Source organism: Alosa sapidissima, chromosome 8 (assembly GCF_018492685.1).
Source record: "Alosa sapidissima isolate fAloSap1 chromosome 8, fAloSap1.pri, whole genome shotgun sequence".
In the NCBI taxonomy this organism is placed as follows: domain Eukaryota; kingdom Metazoa; phylum Chordata; class Actinopteri; order Clupeiformes; family Clupeidae; genus Alosa; species Alosa sapidissima.
The window spans coordinates 34,218,194-34,237,071 of NC_055964.1; the positions used below are offsets into that span (position 1 = coordinate 34,218,194).

General features: G+C 47.7%; 1 protein-coding gene across 6 annotated transcripts in view; it reads right to left on the bottom strand.

Moving 5' to 3' along the window:
* The window catches only part of adamts13 (ADAM metallopeptidase with thrombospondin type 1 motif, 13), a 36,381-nt gene extending 29,358 nt beyond the window's left edge, over positions 1-7,023 (bottom strand). For 5 of the 6 annotated variants that reach the window (XM_042100323.1, XM_042100320.1, XM_042100319.1 and 2 more), the window contains exons 1-8: positions 6,820-7,023; positions 5,704-5,770; positions 5,232-5,509; positions 3,543-3,777; positions 2,856-2,989; positions 2,551-2,634; positions 1,093-1,217; positions 521-667 (exon numbers count right to left, since the gene is read on the bottom strand). In XM_042100323.1, the coding sequence (XP_041956257.1) occupies positions 521-667; positions 1,093-1,217; positions 2,551-2,634; positions 2,856-2,989; positions 3,543-3,777; positions 5,232-5,509; positions 5,704-5,770; positions 6,820-6,909 (1,160 nt within the window). In that variant the 5' untranslated portion in view covers positions 6,910-7,023. Of the gene's footprint in view, positions 1-520; positions 668-1,092; positions 1,218-2,415; positions 2,452-2,550; positions 2,635-2,855; positions 2,990-3,542; positions 3,778-5,231; positions 5,510-5,703; positions 5,771-6,819 lie in introns of those variants that run through there. The other variant, XM_042100324.1, reaches the window with a different exon arrangement.
* Between the last annotated feature and the right edge of the window lie 11,855 nt (positions 7,024-18,878).

Below are 18,878 nucleotides of genomic sequence, written 5' to 3' on the forward strand. Positions count from 1 at the left end.
AAGTGTGTGTTGATATGCAATGAATCAACTATAATACATAATGTGACCAGCAGAGGGAACTAGCTAATGATATGAACATGGTATGTTAGGGGGCTGGGAGATGAACAAGAGCAGCTAGAGGTTAGGTCTTGTGGATAATGTTGGTTGGTACATTATAGTTTGAGCACAAGCTCAGGGTGGATTAAAACCAAGTCTCATCTTTTAGACTCGAATAACACAAAGTGGACTTACTAACTATCCAAATAACACAGAGCTCAGGGTGGATTAAAACCAAGTCTCATCTTTTAGACTCGAATAACACAAAGTGGACTTACTAACTATCCAAATAATACAGAGCTCAGGGTGGATTAAAACCAAGTCTCATCTTTTAGACTCGAATAACACAAAGTGGACTTACTAACTATCCAAATAACACAGAGCTCAGGGTGGATTAAAACCAAGTCTCATCTTTTAGACTCGAATAACACAAAGTGGACTTACTAACTATCCAAATAACACAGAGCTCAGGGAGAGCTGTTACCTGTGTCCGATCTCATGAGCGATGGTGATGCCCAGGTCAAACCCAGTGTCCTCTGTGATGACGCAACTCCATTGGCTGGAGCAGGCTCCGCCCAGCTGAGTCACCCCCCTCACAAGCTTGTTCCCATTGGGCAGCACCAGGTCAAATCTGTGATGAGCCAATGACAAGAGAGAAATAAGGTGACCTCATAGAGGGGGATGGGTGTAATCTAAAAGACACTGCAGCTGCAACTGCAGAAGAGGTTATGGAGTGTTCAGTCTCTATGGGGACCGCAGACAATTTTATGGCGAGTGTCTTATATGACCATGTCTACAGTATGTGATGTTATGGAGTGTGTGTTCTCTAATGCACACACATATGAGTGTGTGTTTTCTCTGACGGTGTGATATATAGCAGAGGTCTGCGTGTAGTTGGTGAATGTGATGTTATGGAGTACATGCTTTTTAACACACACACATGAGTGTGTGTTTCTTCTGAACGTGTGATAGCAGAAGGTCTGCATGTACGGGGTCAGTGTGAGGTTATGGAGTGTGTGTTCTCTAGCACACACAGGAGTGTGTGTTTTCTCTGACCGTGTGATATATAGCAGAAGGTCTGCATGTAGAGGGTCAGAGTCGTTGGCTGGGTTGACCTTACGACCCCACTGACACACACTTCGCAGAGATGACGAGATGTTGGTGGAGATCTGGATCTCGGGCTGGAGGGCAGAGAGGAGGAAGATGAGAAAGAGCACACACTCATCACACACACTCATCACACACACTCATCACACACTCATCACACACACTCATCACACACTCATCACACACACTCATCACACACTCATCACACACACTCATCACACACACTCATCACACACACTCATCACACACACATCACACACTCATCACACACACTCAACACACACACTCAACACACACACTCATCACACACACTCATCACACACTCATCACACACTCATCACACACACTCAACACACACACTCATCATCACACACTCATCACACACACTCATCACACACATTCATCACACACACTCAACACACACACTCATCACACACACACTCATCACACACACTCATCACACACTCATCACACACACTCAACACACACTCATCACACACACTCAACACACACACTCAACACACACTCATCACACACACTCATCACACACACTCAACACACACTCATCCCACACACTCATCACACACACTCATCACACACACTCATCACACATTTAACACACACACTCATCACACACTCATCACACACACTCATCACACACTCATCACACACACTCAACACACACTCATCACACACACTCATCACACACACTCAACACACACACTCAACACACACACTCATCACACACACTCATCACGCACACTCATCACACACACTCAACACACACTCATCACACACACTCATCACACACTCAACACACACTCATCACACACACTCAACACACACACTCATCACACACACTCATCACACACACTCATCACACACTCATCACACACACTCATCACACACTCAACACACACTCATCACACACTCATCACACACACATCACACACTTATCACACACCCATTACACACCCATCACACACTCAGCACACACTCAGCACACACTCATCACTGTGGGGGCTTAAAAACACCATCAAGCGCCTGAGTAATGTTTACTCATTAGTTCAGTGTCAAGTTCAAGTTTATTTGTTATATGCTCAATATATCAGGGACAACTGCAGGCTACGATTAAGTGCTTGTGATGATACTCGGGTATTCTACAGGCTACAGCTGAAGAAATATCACACAAATTCACCCTCCTCCACAGAAAACTAATCCCGTCCGAATGGTCACACACTGTACCTCATGAGGGGGGTGACTGACCCTTACCTCGTGCTCTGTGAGGATGATCATGCGGACCAGGTGGACTCTTACCTCGTGCTCTGTGAGGATGATCATGCGGACCAGGTGGACTCTTACCTCGTGCTCTGTGAGGATGATCATGCGGACCAGGTGGACTCTTACCTCGTGCTCTGTGAGGATGATCATGCGGACCAGGTGGACTCTCATGTTGGCCCCCAGAGTGGCGTCTCTCAGGAGCTCTGAAGCCTGGAGAGAGAGGAGGGACACACACACACATACACACACACACACACACACACACACACACCGTACCACTCATGATGTTGAGGTTGGTGATGAGGATGTATCTCTTGGGGGTCCTGACAATGTACGTACACACACACAAACACACACACACACACACACTCACACACACACACACACACATGCACACACACACACACACACACACACACAGTGCAACTCACGATGTTGAGGTTGGTGAGGATGTATCTCTCTGTGTCCTGACGATGCACCTGCTGGACATCAGACCCCACGACCACCAGCAGCTCCAGATGAGACACCTCAGAGCTCAGAGCAGCCCGCCGCTGCCTCTGCTGGACTGGAGGACAAACACACACACACACACACTCATATGCACATTACTAACATACACACATTTACTTACACATTACTTACACAGTATTATAGTATATTCTAAAACTGATAGTTCCGGTCCTTGATTGTGATTGGCTGAATCGCGTTCGATGCCGTTGTAAAATCCAGCATAAACATACACCTTGACCGCTTTTCGTTCTATATTACTGCGCTACCATAACTTGATACAAAAGTTAAGAATGATTATCTCTTTATATTTCTAGTTGCTGTGCCTTTACTTTATGAAACTTTGTCAGGTATTTATACAGTTTTAGAAAAGCAATAAGCCACTCGAGTCCGGAGGCTACACTGACTCTACAACAGCTAAGGGGGGTTTTACTCCGCTAGCGCGTCGTGCCTAACAACATCCCTCAGCTGTTGTAGAATCAGTGTAACCTACGGCCTCTCGGAGCTTATTGCTTAATTGTAGCATTACACAGTGCATTTCCTGATAACAGAATCACAGCCAATAATCAATAAGACACCCCTCTCACAGCTGTTGAGCGCCCAAGCCTGACCTGCACTGGACGAAGGGTTTGTAGCTGCCGTGGGCCTTTGTGGGACGTGTATCCCCTCGAGGGCTTTGTCGGGTGATGGGGTCACAGCTGCTGCAGCCCCAGTAGCCCTCTGGGTGAGGTGCATGCCTATGAGGGTCAGGCTGTGTGGAGGCATGTTGGGTGGTGCCAGGGGGACATGCTTCTGTAGCAGCGGGCGGATGTGCAGCCTCCTCCCCTCCGTCACAACCACACCATGCTGGAACATCACAACCACACCGTCACAACCACACCGTCACAACCACACCATCACAACCACACCATCACAACCACACCATCACAACTACACCATCACAACCACACCGTCACAACCACACCGTCACAACCACACCATCACAACCACACCATGCTGGAACATCACAACCACACCATCACAACCACACCGTCACAACCACACCGTCACAACCACACCATGCTGGAACATCACAACCACACCATCACAACCACACCGTCACAACCACACCGTGCTGGAATATCACAACCACACCGTCACAACTACACCGTCACAACTACACCATCACAACTACACCATGCTGGAACATCACAACCACACCGTCACAACCACACCATCACAACCAAACCATGCTGGAACATCACAACCACACCGTCACAACCACACCATCACAACTACACCGTCACAACTACACCATCACAACTACACAATGCTGGAACATCACAACCACACCGTCACAACCACACCATCACAACCACACCATCACAACCACACCATGCTGGAACATCACAACCACACCATTCTGGAACATCACAACCACACCATTCTGGAACATCACAACCACACCATGCTAGAACATCAGAGTCACTGGACTGGTCATCACAACAAGCATGATACAGCCTGATACAACCACACCTTTCTGGAACATCACAACCACACCATCACAACCACACCATGCTGGAACATCAGAGTCACTGGACTGGTCATCACTCACACAAGCATGATACAGTCTTGCAACAGCAGGCCAAAGTGGTCAGAAATGGATGGCTGCTGCCACGGTGGTCAGAGAAACACCTCTAAGAGTTACTGTAAGGGAAGATTGGCCAGTGCTTTCTGAGTTCTGCCTTTAGGGTCAGCACTACACCGCTCCACCCTGACTGCAGTAACAGCACTACACCACTCCACCCTGACTGCAGTGACAGCACTACACCACTCCACCCTGACTGCAGTACAGCACTGATGCTCCACCCTGACTGCAGTAACAGCACTGATGCTCCACCCTGACTGCAGTAACAGCACTGATGCTCCATCCTGACTGCACTGATGTTCCACCCTGACTGCAGTAACAGCACTGATGCTCCACCCTGACTGCAGTAACAGCACTGATGCTCCACCCTGACTGCAGTAACAGCACTGATGCTCCATCCTGACTGCACTGATGTTCCACCCTGACTGCAGTAACAGCACTGATGCTCCATCCTGACTGCAGTTACTGCACTGATGCTCCATCCTGACTGCAGTATCAGCACTGATGCTCCACCCTGACTGCACTGATGCTCCACCCTGACTGCAGTATCAGCACTGATGCTCCACCCTAAATGCACTGATGCTCCATCCTGACTCCTGTAATAGCACTGATGCCCCGTCTGCAGTTACAGCCGCACTAATACCCCAGAGTGCCCCCTGCAGGTCTGACTCACCATGCACCCCCTGCAGAGAGAGAGGGCGGCTCTGGCGTGGGGCGGGGCCAGCGCCTCCAGGGTCTCACAGCACCCGGGCTCGCTCTTCCGCACGGTGCTCGCGGTGGAGTTCAGCCTCGTCTCCACCACACTGGGGCAGGACAGGGACCCCTCCTGCTCACCGCGGCCCAGCAGCAAGCTCCCGCTCTGGGTGTGAAGAACACAGCGCCTGGGGCTCTGGAGCTCAGCAGACGCCTCATCCCAAAGACAGTCTGTCCACAGTAGCTCAAAGTCAGGCACTGAGGAGGGGGGAGCAGTAAGAGTTGGTCAGTTAGCCTCACAGGGTGTGTAAATGTGATGTGATAAAAAGAGTTGGTCAGTTAGCCTCGCAGGGTGTGTAAATGTGATGTAATAAAAAGAGTTGGTCAGTTAGACTCGCAGAGTGTGTAAATGTGATGTGATAAAAAAGCGTCTATAACCGGAGTGCGACAACCTGCATCAGTAGCGATGGTGCCAAAGTAATATTCAGTATCGTGGGGGTCCAGTGAGTTTAGGAAGCTCTGAAAGACAAGAAGACAGATATAACCCACCTCACGCTAGCAAGAAGACAGATATAACCCATCTCACGCTAGCAAGAAGACAGATATAACCCACCTAACGCTAGCAAGAAGACAGATATAACCCACCTCACGCTAGCAAGAAGACAGATATAACCCATCTCACGCTAGCAAGAAGACAGATATAACCCACCTCACGCTAGCAAGAAGACAGATATAACCCACCTCACGCTAGCAAGAAGACAGATATAACCCACCTCACGCTAGCAAGAAGACCTACCTCACGCTAGCACATGCATTCATTTCATATGGCTTTGTCATCACAAATAACCCAAACTCACACTAGAGCATCCATTCATTTCATATGGCATTATCGGTGGAGAAAAATAACCCAAACTCACGCTAGGGCATCCATTCATTTCATATGGTCCTGTCAGACTCCCCTACTATATTTGGGCGATCCATTAAAACTATACATCAGCTAACTGCCGGATGACATTCTGGGTGCGAGGATTATGACAGATAAAACCTGTTTTATTGGGGTGAAAATTAGGATAGAGATCATGTTTTTATTAGTGTAAATAAATCAGGCTGTGGTCAAGATCATGTTATTGTTAGTGTAAATAAATCAGGCTATGGTCAACATCATGTTAGTGTAAATCATGTCAGGGCTGTTTGAGGAACATTTTTAATTCACAAGGACCCAGTCATTGGTGTCACCGACTGTTCTGTGTGCGACTTCATGAGTTAACATACACAGTTGTCTGTCGAGGAGAGCGTAAACCAAATAGTCTGACTGCTCTGTAACTTCACCCGATAAAAATGAGGACTTCCATATGCAGCTGAGTGATTTCATGCCAAGAAACTGTATTAAACATTTTAAATCAAGCTTTCCCCAGGGAGCAGAAACAGCAGAGGTTTGAGGGGTCAATGCACTTTACAGATGTCCCAACTATTTACAAACTCCAGAGCTTCCCCTTCCCTGCTCAGAGATTTCCACTCACCCTCTCTTTTACACACACACACACACACACACACACACACACACTAACCGTCTCCCAGGCTGGGGCTCCTGCTAGTCCACTCCTTGGCAGGGGCAGCAGCAGGCCGAGCAACGCCAGTGCTACTATGCTCGTCGCCATTTGCGCTTTCTCGACTACACGTCTGGACCGGAGCAGGACGGCTCGCGCTGCAAGAGGTGCCAGACTGACTGACTGACCGACTGACTGACCGACTGACTGGTCTCTCTAACGGCCCACATGAAACTACAGCAAATACACTGCTGACACAAACACACACACACACACACACACACACACACACACACACACACACACAGCAAACACACACACACACACTGCCGACACAAACACACACACACACATACATACATACACACACACAGCAAACACACTGCGGACACAAACACACACACACACACAGAGCAAACACACTGCTAACACACACACAAACACACACACACACACACACACACACACACACATATTTAGGCTGTGGGTTGATGAGTTACAGAACTCTGCAGTTGACTCACTGGGTTGTAGGGAACAGCATAGACATACAGACAGACATACATAGACATGCAACCTGAATACCCCCCCCCCCCCCCCCCAAAAAAAAAGACACATGATGATAAAGCAGTGACCAAACACACTTAACCCCTTAACCAAAATTAAATAAACAAACTATACATTACTTCATTGTTTTCCAGTTAACTGTTTAAACAAATGAAACATAATCAAGAACAGAGAGCATAAAAACATTTCCAGAGCAATCTGGGACCTTTTACAGTGAACTGATATGATCCGCCTCATCTCTAGTCTCTGTACCAGTACTGGATGAGAATAATAACATGATCCAGACTAAACTTGCTTTACAAATTAAACCAGAGTAATCACTGAGTTCTGAATTCTAGTTTATAAATAAGGCTGATGTGTTGTAATATAATTATCAGCCTGTAGAGGGCAGTGTAAGCCTTACATTGCCCTGGCACTCCTGATTCATGTTTACCACAGAGCTATAGACAATACACAGCAGTGCCACTTCAATAGTCTATATGCCAGCAACATTACTGTCATGGAGGGAGAGGGCAGGGGTTGGCACCAGGGGGTGGGGTGGGTGGCGTGGTGAGAAGGCACACGGTGGCATTGCCCACCTTCTGAGCCCAATGCCCCACCATTGCCACCTAAGATTTGGTCGCCGCTTACTGAAGATACAGTCCTGTATGTCTGGTTCAGCACCAAAGCACCCAGTGATGATTTCTTTTGCCCCGATAAAATAATATTTAATAAAAGACATATGAATGTTGATATGACAATGGATTAGCTATATGAACTAACATCACAATATATTAATTACATTATTATAGCCTATTTGGAATTATATTACATTACATCCTATAACCCGTACAATTTATTGTAGTCAGCTGATTCTCTTTTCTATGACACCTTCATGTAAGTCATGGGAGTTTTGTCTCATTATCACATACATACATACCTCCATAGAGTAGCCCAGCTCTGGCCAGAGAAGAAGATTACATTGCGCCTAAGAGAGCTGATAAGAGATGTACTAGATGGCGATCTTAGACAGGATTATATGATACGTGTGAGCACTTATATGATTAGAGGCTTCTATGTGCTAGCTCTCCATATTAGCCTCCTGGCCTTTTGGGAAAGTATGGGAGAATATGCCACAGCTGGAACACCATGCCAAGTCCCCTAACACGTCCAGTTGGAGATCTGTGTCACATTAAGGGAGGTCATTTGATGTCAATCACTTCAGCCTGGTAATGTGAGCATGGCCAAAGTGTGATGTCATGGAAGCTCCATTTCTCCACTTCACTCCACTCCACGGCTCTCTGTAGCAGCCTCTGATCTCGCAATGTCTACTGTCCTTGGTGTGTTGCATCTCTCTCTCTCTCTCTCTCTCTCTCTCTCTCTGTCTTTTGGCCATTTAGCTGTTTCATGCTGTCGATGGGCTGTTTTATTTTCCCTTTCTCTGTCTCTCTCCCTCTCTCTCTCCCTCCCTCTGTCTCTCTCTCTCTCTCTTTGGTAATTTAGCCGTTCCATTTCAGCGTCTGGTTCATTAGCATTAGTGATCTGAGCTGCACTGTGCTGCTTTCATCTAATTGCCTGATTTGTGACTAATTTGTGTTTTCTCTCCAAAACACACACACACACACACACACACACACACACACACTGGGACCTCAGAGGCCTAATCTCCTCCCAATTAGCCCAATGTGATTCCCCTTCACACAGGAACACAAAAACCCTGTTTCTCTCATTTCCCTTGTTTACGCACTTCCTCTCGCCCCAGACCAGACGCTCTTCCTCTCGCCCCAGACTAGACGCTCTCGCCCCAGACCAGACGCTCTCACCCCAGACCAGACGCTCTTCCTCTCGCCCCAGACCAGACGCTCTCGCCCCAGACCAGACGCTCTTCCTCTCGCCCCAGACCAGACGCTCTTCCTCTCACCCCAGACCAGACGCTCTCGTCCCAGACCAGACGCTCTTCCTCTCACCCCAGACCAGACGCTCTCACCCCAGACCAGACGCTCTTCCTCTCGCCCCAGACCAGACGCTCTCGCCCCAGACCAGACGCACTCCCTCTCACCCCAGACTAGACGCTCTCGCCCCAGACCAGACGCACGTCCTCTCGCCCCAGACCAGACGCTCTTCCTCTCACCCCAGACTAGACGCTCTCGCCCCAGACCAGACGCACGTCCTCTCGCCCCAGACCAGACGCTCTCGCCCCAGACCAGACGCTCTCGCCCCAGACCAGACTAGACGCTCTCGCCCCAGACCAGACGCTCTCACCCCAGACTAGACGCTCTCACCCCAGACCAGACGCTCTTCCTCTCACCCCAGACCAGACGCTCTTCCTCTCACCCCAGACCAGACGCTCTTCCTCTCACCCCAGACCAGACGCTCTCACCCCAGACGAGACGCACTTCCTCTCACCCCAGACCAGACGCTCTCACCCCAGACCAGACGCTCTCACCCCAGACGAGACGCACTTCCTCTCGCCCCAGACCAGACGCTCTCGCCCCAGACCAGACGCTCTCGCCCCAGACCAGACTAGACGCTCTCACCCCAGACCAGACGCTCTCACCCCAGACTAGACGCTCTCGCCCCAGACCAGACGCTCTCACCCCAGACCAGACGCTCTCGCCCCAGACCAGACTAGACGCTCTCACCCCAGACCAGACGCTCTCACCCCAGACCAGACGCTCTCACCCCAGACCAGACGCTCTCACCCCAGACCAGACGCTCTCGCCCCAGACCAGACCAGACGCTCTTCCTCTCGCCCCAGACCAGACGCTCTCACCCCAGACCAGACTAGACGCTCTCGCCCCAGACCAGACTAGACGCTCTCGCCCCAGACCAGACGCACTTCCTCTCGCCCCAGACCAGACGCTCTCGCCCCAGACCAGACGCTCTTCCTCTCACCCCAGACCAGACGCTCTTCCTCTCGCCCCAGACCAGACTAGACGCTCTCACCCCAGACCAGACGCACTTCCTCTCACCCCAGACTAGACGCTCTCGTCCCAGACTAGACGCTCTCACCCCAGACCAGACGCTCTCACCCCAGACCAGACGCTCTCACCCCAGACCAGACTAGACGCTCTCACCCCAGACCAGACCAGACGCTCTCACCCCAGACCAGACGCTCTCACCCCAGACTAGACGCTCTCACCCCAGACCAGACTAGACGCTCTCACCCCAGACCAGACCAGACGCTCTCACCCCAGACTAGACGCTCTCACACCAGACCAGACTAGACGCTCTCGCCCCAGACCAGACTAGACGCTCTCGCCCCAGACCAGAGGCACTTCTGTGCTGGAAACACTATCAGCTGGAGTTAATAGTAATCCCTAATGTGGAGCACTTCACAAAGTACTCAGCACAGGCTGCAGACTGGGCTCCTCTGTTGACTATTCCTCCATCCTTCTCTTTCTCCTCTCTCTCCATCCATCTCTTTCTCCTCTCTCTCCATCCTTCTCTTTCTCCTCTCTCTCCATCCATCTCTTTCTCCTCTGTTAACTCTCTCCCTCCTTCTACAGTATCTTTCCTCTGTTGACTACTCCTCCATCATCTCTATTTCTATCCCCCTTGTTTGTCTCTTTCACATTTTTCCTTTTTCTCTTTCACATTTTTCTTTTTGTATCTGTCTGTCTGTGTCTCTCCATCTGCCAGTGCTGTCTCCCTCACTGTCACTCTCTTTCTGTCTGTGGCTGTGCACCCCACCCCCCTAACACACACACACACACACACACACACACACACACACACACACACACACTGTGTCCTCCTCTACCATGTGTAAATCTCTGCAAAGCTGAGGATTTTCTGTCCATCTGTCATTAGCTGGTGGTGTATCTGTATGAGTAAGTGAGTGTGTGTGTGTGTGTGTGTGTGTGTGTGTATGTGTGTGAGAGAGAGAGAGAGAGAGAGAGAGAGAGAGAGAGAGCGAGAAAAAGAGACAGACAGTGTGTGTGTATGTTTGTGTGTGTGTGTGTGTGTGTGTGTGTGTGTGTGTGTGTGTGTGTGTGTGTCCGAGTTAATGCCACTAGATCAGGCTTTGCACCATCCTGTCTGCACAAACCCCAGTGGATGCTGAGGAGTTCCTGGAATCTGTATGATGTCTGAATGACTGACAGCACACAGGACTCTAGTGTGACCATCACACTAACCACAGGACTCTAGTGACCATCCATAGGACTCTAGTGTGACCATCACACTAACTGCAGGACTCTAGTGACCATTACACTAACCACAGGACTCTAGTGTGACCATCCACAGGACTCTAGTGTGACCATCACACTCACCACAGGCCTTTTCCTCCATTAGTCATGGCTGGTTATCATGATTGTTGGGGCAGCCGTGGCCTACTGGTTAGCGCTTCGGACCCCGACCAGTAGGCACGGCTGAAGTGCCCTTGAGCAAGGCACCTAACCCCTCACTGCTCCCCGAGTGCCGCTGTTGTTGCAGGCAGCTCACTGCGCCGGGATTCACTGTGTGTTTCACTAATTCACGGATTGGGATAAATGCAGAGATCAAAAGAGTATATATACTTATAATATACTTTGTTTTCCAGGTTTACAGTAAAGGTCACTACCCTGTTTTCCAGGTTTACAGTAAAGGACACTACCCTGTTTTACTGGTTTACTGGTTAATGATAATGACCCTGCTTGACATTGCTACAACACACAAACACACACACAAACACACACACACACACACACACACACACACACACACACACCAGTCTCCTTATTGCCACGGTTGAGTTGATGGAGTGTGAAGTGTTTAGTTTGGGGTGTTACAGACGAGAGAAGGAGACTGGGTTTGGAGCTGGGTTGGAACAGATGGGTTTCTGTTTTGTGTGTGATTGTGAATTATGAATGCCTGTTTGTGCCTGCGTGTGAGAAAGAGAAAGTGTGTGTGTGTTGTGTGTGTGTGTGTGTGTGTGTGTGTGTGTGTGAGTGTGTGTGTGTGTGTGTGTGTGTGTGTGTGTGTGTGTGAGATAGAGCTTGTGTGTGTCTCCTGCCTAAGCTATATGTGGTCCCGTTCTCCCTCCAACTGCTGATGGAGAGTTAATCTGCCTCCCCAGATGAGATGCAATGAGAACAGACACACACACACACGCTTCGCACACATCATTAAGTAATACACAACAGAACAGAATAGAATACTAATAATGTAATGCACCACATCACACCATGCACCCTACCCACATCCCCCACTCCAGAGACTCTTCCTCTCCCCTCTCCTCCCCTCTCCTCCCTTCTCCTCCTCCCTCCTCCTCCTCCTCCACCTCCTTCTCCTCCCCCCCCTCCTCCACCTCCTCCCCTCCCCCGGCTACTCATTGTGTGTCGCTAGCACGTCACTTACTGTAAAGTGTTGGGAGGGAGGCTTACTTACTGGCTACCATTACACTTGTAATCACTTTACATGTGGTCTATGGAATGTTTTTTATGACAAAATTAAATAAATAAATGAAATATGAAATCAATAAATGAAATATGAAATAAATAATTAAAAGTTGAAATAAATAAATAAAATGTGAAATAAATAAAAGATTAAATGTAAAAAACATATATACATTGACATTTACATTTACATTCCATATGCACGGTCATGCAATGTGCCATGAAATAAATAAATACGTCAGTCACCCATCAAGGCGGGACCTAACCACAGATTGCTGCCTGAAGTGAAGTGATCCAGCTCTGAGTCAGACTGTACTGGCTTGCTACCTGTGAACCACACTGGACTAAGGAGATAGCTCAGACTTGTATCATAACTCACGAAACATACAACAGGATTTCATTCTAAATTCATACTTTTGGGAAGATATCAGGTGTGAAAGCGTTCTGTCATTTGATGGGTCTGTTTGGTCAGTGCCAGCTTGCCCAAGCAGTGTCCACAACTTTCCAGAGACTTTTTAGCTGCTAGTTCTCAATATGAGGGTATGACTCAGCAGCCGACAAGGATTTTTGACAGCACTAGATGCTATGCTTTTACGTCCTGATAACTCACAGCCAAGAGTTAGCAACATAGAACACACAATCTTTCTGAATGAAAATGCCTAGGTTATGGCTTTTAGCAGTAGCACTAGCTTTTAGCTTCTATCAATGACTTTATTCTGATCAGCCAGTCATGCTCACAAAGTTTGATTTCTTTTTTTCAGGCAGCAACCAATCAGCGGCTAGGTCCCGCCTTGATGGGTGACTGACGTAGAACTATTTATTTATTTCATGGCACATTGCAAGACCGTGCATATGGAATGTAAATGTCAATGTATATATGGTTTTTACATTTAATCTTTTATTTATTTAACTATTTATTTAATCTTTTATTTATTTATTTCATATTTCATTTATTGATTTCAACTTTTAATTATTTATTTCATATTTCATTTATTGATTTCATATTTCATTTATTTATTTAATTTTGGCACAAAACACATTCCATAGTGGTCAGTGGATTTGATTGAAATGTGAATTGAAATATTTATTCAAAAATAATGAGTTTACTGAAAATGTTAAACTGTAATTGTGGTACTTAGACACACATACAAAGCTAATTTGAGTGTCTGTTTCAGAGAGGTGCCATGAGGATTTATTACACTGTGAGATATCACATGCTTACAGAACACTGCAGAACAAACTCCGAGCAGCACTCAGCCTCTTCAGGCTGTCCCAGAGATGCAGAAAGCCGGCAGAAGAAAGCACTGACGGGAAGCTCATACGGGCACTGCTACGAGACGCAATTATTCTCTTCCTGATAGCACTGCTAATAGCCATGTGTGTGTTCTGTGTGTGATACGTTTCAACAGCCATAGACACACAGCTGTGTGTGTGTGTGTGTGTGTGTGTGTGCGTGTGTGTGTGTGTGTGTGTGTGTGATAAGTTTTAACAACCATAGACACAGTTGTATGTGTGTGTGTGTGTGTGTGTGTGTGTGTGTGTGTGTGTGTGCGTGTGTGTGTGTGATAAGTTTTAACAGCCATAGACACAGCTGTGTGTGTATGTGTGTCTGTGTGTGTGTGTGTGTGTGTGTGTGTCTGTGTGTGTGTGTGTGTGTGTGTGTTTGTGTGTGATAAGTTTTAACAGCCATAGACACAGCTGTGTGTGTGTGTGTGTGTGTGTGTGTGTGTGTGTGTGTGTTCTGTGTGTGATAAGTTTTAACACACAGCTGTGTGTGTGTGTGTGTGTGTGTGTGTGTGTGTGTTCTGTGTGTGATACGTTTTAACACACAGCTGTGTGTGTGTGTGTGTGTGTTCTGTGTGTGAGGAGCTGAGGAACTTTAATACTGCTCTCAGGTCCTCCTCCACTCCTATCTCTCCTCCACTCCTCTCTCTCCTTTCCTCCTCCACTCCTCTCTTTCCTCCTCTCTCTCTCCTCCTCCACTCCTCTCTCTCTCTCTCCTCCTCCACTCCTATCTCTCCTCCACTCCTCTCTCTCCTTTCCTCCTCCACTCCTCTCTCTCTCTCTCCTCCTCCACTCCTCTCTCTCCTTTCCTCCTCTCTCTCTCCTCCTCCACTCCTCTCTCTCTCTCTCCTCCTCCACTCCTATCTCTCCTCCACTCCTCTCTCTCCTTTCCTCCTCCACTCCTCTCTCTCTCTCTCCTCCTCCACTCCTCTCTCTCCTTTCCTCCTCTCTCTCTCCTCCTCCACTCCTCTCTCTCTCTCTCCTCCTCCACTCCTATCTCTCCTCCACTCCTCTCTCTCCTTTCCTCCTCCACTCCTCTCTCTCTCTCTCCTCCTCCACTCCTCTCTCTCCTTTCCTCCTCTCTCTCTCCTCCTCCACTCCTCTCTCTCTCTCTCCTCCTCCACTCCTCTCTCTCCTTTCCTCCTCTCTCTCTCCTCCTCCACTCCTATCTCTCCTCCTCCACTCCTATCTCTCCTCCACTCCTCTCTCTCCTTTCCTCCTCCACTCCTCTCTCTCTCTCTCCTCCTCCACTCCTCTCTCTCCTTTCCTCCTCTCTCTCTCCTCCTCCACTCCTATCTCTCCTCCTCCACTCCTATCTCTCCTCCACTCCTCTCTCTCCTTCCCTCCTCTCTCTCTCCTCCTTCCCTCCTCTCTCTCTCCTCCTCCACTCCTCTCTCTCTCTCCTCCTCCACTCCTCTCTCTCTCTCCTCCTCCACTCCTCTCTCTCTCTCCTCCTCCACTCCTCTCTCTCTCTCCTCTCTCCCCCTTTCTCTTCTAGTCCATGGAGTACTAGCCTCCTCTTGTCCTCCCCCACTGCACTAATCCTCTACTCCTCTCTCCTCCACGGCAGGCTTAGGAAGCGTTTCCCCCCACTCTCTCTCCCACTCTCTCTCTCTCTCCCTCTCTCCCACTCTCTCTCTCTCTCTCTATCCCCCACTCTCTCTCTCACTCCCTCTCTCCCACTCTCTCTCCCACTCTCTCTCTCTCTCTCTCTCTATCCCCCACTCTCTCTCTCTCTCTATCCCCCACTCTCTCTCACTCTCTCTCTCCCACTCTCTCTCCCCTCACTCTCTCTCTCCCACTCTCTATCCCCCACTCTCTCTCTCTCTCTCCCTCTCTCTATCGTCTGACTCATGTGGAAGAAGGATGAGGGATTTGACAGTAATTTGCCGGTGCTGGAATTCTCTGCTCATTGACCTGCTTTTCCCATTTTCTGACGGCGACGCCTACAATCCCCGCCGCCAGCTCCAACCTGTCATCCGTCAGCTCTGCTTTCCTAGGTCCAGGATGCCCCCCTCCCTCTGCCCCCCCCCCCCTTCCCATTTTATTTACCTGTAAAAGGCTTTATGGCTAAGCTGTCTACCAGCCTCCCTGCTCACTGGCGCTGGGTATCACATGGATCCGCTTATAAATCAAAACAATGATAGCAGTCTTGTTTTCCTCCGATTTATAACTCAGAGTTGTTTTGTGTTGTTTTTATAGTACTTTTTAAACGCCATTTTGATACATACATTTTGAACGCCAGTCTATGGCGAAAAAGAAATTAATTTCTGGTCCCGGTTGACTTGTGCCTTGAATTACCCATATGATGTTTGTCAATTTTAAAGACAATTTTTCATGTAAAGACATTTGCAGTTTGTTTCGTTTGTGAAAGATCGTAATTCCAACGACTACAAACCCATCAGTCGCGCTAGTGACGTTAGCTCATTCACAGCCACACTAGATTGTACAAGCATACCAGCAACAGGTCTTAATTGGGCTTTCCTTGCCGATGAAAATACCATGAGTCAGAGGATTAAACACATCAGGTAAGTTGTATTCGTCCATAGACTGTACATTAGATACTGATAAGTGACATAGCAGGCAGCAAGATGCAACCGTTAACTAGCATAACAGCTAATCTTATCGTTAATTACGTTGGTGACGTACATCGTTCGAGACGAGAGATGTAGTCCACTGAGCGGATTCGCACAAAACCAACATAACTTTTAAAGTCTATCGAACAACAGTACTTTCTTGTAGTGATGGGGACGAGACCGCCTATGCCGAGTCCGAGTCAAGACCGAGTCTTTGAAGGGTCGAGACCGAGTCGAGACCAAGTCTGTTGGTTTTCAAATACAGTCGAGTCCGAGTCAAGACCGAGTCTTTGAAGAAGCAAGTCCGAGTCGAGACCGAGTCCTTTAGGAGTCGAGACCGAATCGAGACCAAGACCATACAAAAATTTCAGTTTTAATATTCATAATTTAATATCACCCCAGTTAATAATCAACAGTTAGGCCTACAGACTAAGCTAGATTGGGAATTGTTTAGAGGAGCAGTCTTAACGTCTTAATATGGACTATGCTGACCTACAGACACTCACCGGCAGCAGAGCCATAGAGATAAATAAACGGCTCTGACGGCAGTATCTTTGCATTGCACCATGGGATGTCATTTTCAAATAATGCCAGTCAACATTGCATTTTATTATTGTTGTTGTTATGTGTTGTCTGTTTTTTTATATGAACATAAAAAATGCGTTGGTCTCGAGGACTCGGTCTGAAATTACGAGTCCTTCTCCTCCCACTGTGGTCCGAGACCGAGTCAAGACCGAGTCTTTGAAGGAACGAGTCCAAGACGAGACCGAGAAAGCAGAAATTGGTCTCGAGACCGGACTCGAGTCCGAGACCGGACTCGAGTACTACATCACTACTTTCTTGACGTGAAAAATTATCTTTTAAATTCACACACATCATGAAATTCGTAGCACAATTCAAACTGGACCAAAAAATAATTATCTCTCCATTAACTCCCGTTCATATTTTTTTTTAAGATAGGTCCCTTGTAGCGGAAGTAAAACGTAAGTCACTAGGACACTCTGTAGAGCATGCTCTCTGTGGGGGGAAGTTCTGTATCCCATTACAACAGGCTGCCTACTGTTTTAGAAATTGTATGATAAAGAACATTTTTATAAGAAGTTTTATAATTAGTTTTGATAAAACTTTCATCTCTGTGGCATTGGCAAACCCATCCCCTGCCAGTCACACAGGAAGTGGCTGCATACAGGACACAGAAGCGGGGTTTGGACAGGAGCATGCAGACGTTCATGTGTGCTGTCACAATGGATATGTAAAGTAACGGAAACATAACTCATTATTTTGTTCTTTTCTCTGTCTCTCTCTCTCTTTCTTTCTCTCTCTCTCTATTTCATTCCCTTTCTCTCTCACTCTGTCTCATTCCCTTTCTCTCTCTCTCTCTCTCTCTCTCTCTCTCTCTCTCTGTCTCTCTCCCTGTGAAAGACTGGGGGAGTTCTTTGAACTCCTGACTGCCTGGGTAGTGAAGGTAAGGTGTAGTGTTTTCTTTTCAATTTTTTAGCGGAGGTGCTGTTTTTATTGGAGGTGCTGCTCAAGGCCAAAAGGAAAGGGGAAGTGTGTTTTGTCAGTTTTTTTGTTGGGTACAGGAAAAAATGGCAAACGGAATGTCAATGAAGTACAAGATGGCGGGGCGAGTTTTAGGGGGGTGGTGGGGGGGAAGAATCAAGACTGATTATGCATTTTACAAGATGGTTGATGATATTGAGGGCTTTCTTGCAGTATGGGGTGGTGGTGGTGGGGGGGAGGTGCTGTGTGAGGGTTGGGAGGATGGGCAGATTGTTTTTAACATATTAATTTGCTCTGTAAGCTCTGTGAAGGTTTTCCTTGTAACCTAGGTGTCTGTAACAATGTCTTTATTGTGTGGCGGTTAAACACCTGATATTGTTTCAATAAAGAAGTGTTAAGCCTCTCTCTCTCTCTCGCTCTCTCTCTCTCTGTCTCACTCCCACTCAGATGGGATCTTATAACTCAGACATCCAACAGACATCCATTCAATCCACTGGATCATATTCTTGAAACATAAGGCACAGATATCTTATACATGACATGAACATACCATTATTGCATTGTGGCCATAACCTCTGATGTTATTCCACACACACACACACACACACACACACACACACACACAACATTCAATATACTTCACATGTGTATCTGTTCTGTTTAGTAGCTAAAGTGCAGAAACCGGCACTATGATCAGGATGATTATGATGATTATGTTCTGGGCAGAAAAAACAAACATTTCCTAAATCTATTTTGGTGCTTGTATTTCATAAGTTAATGTGATGGCTCCTGCGGG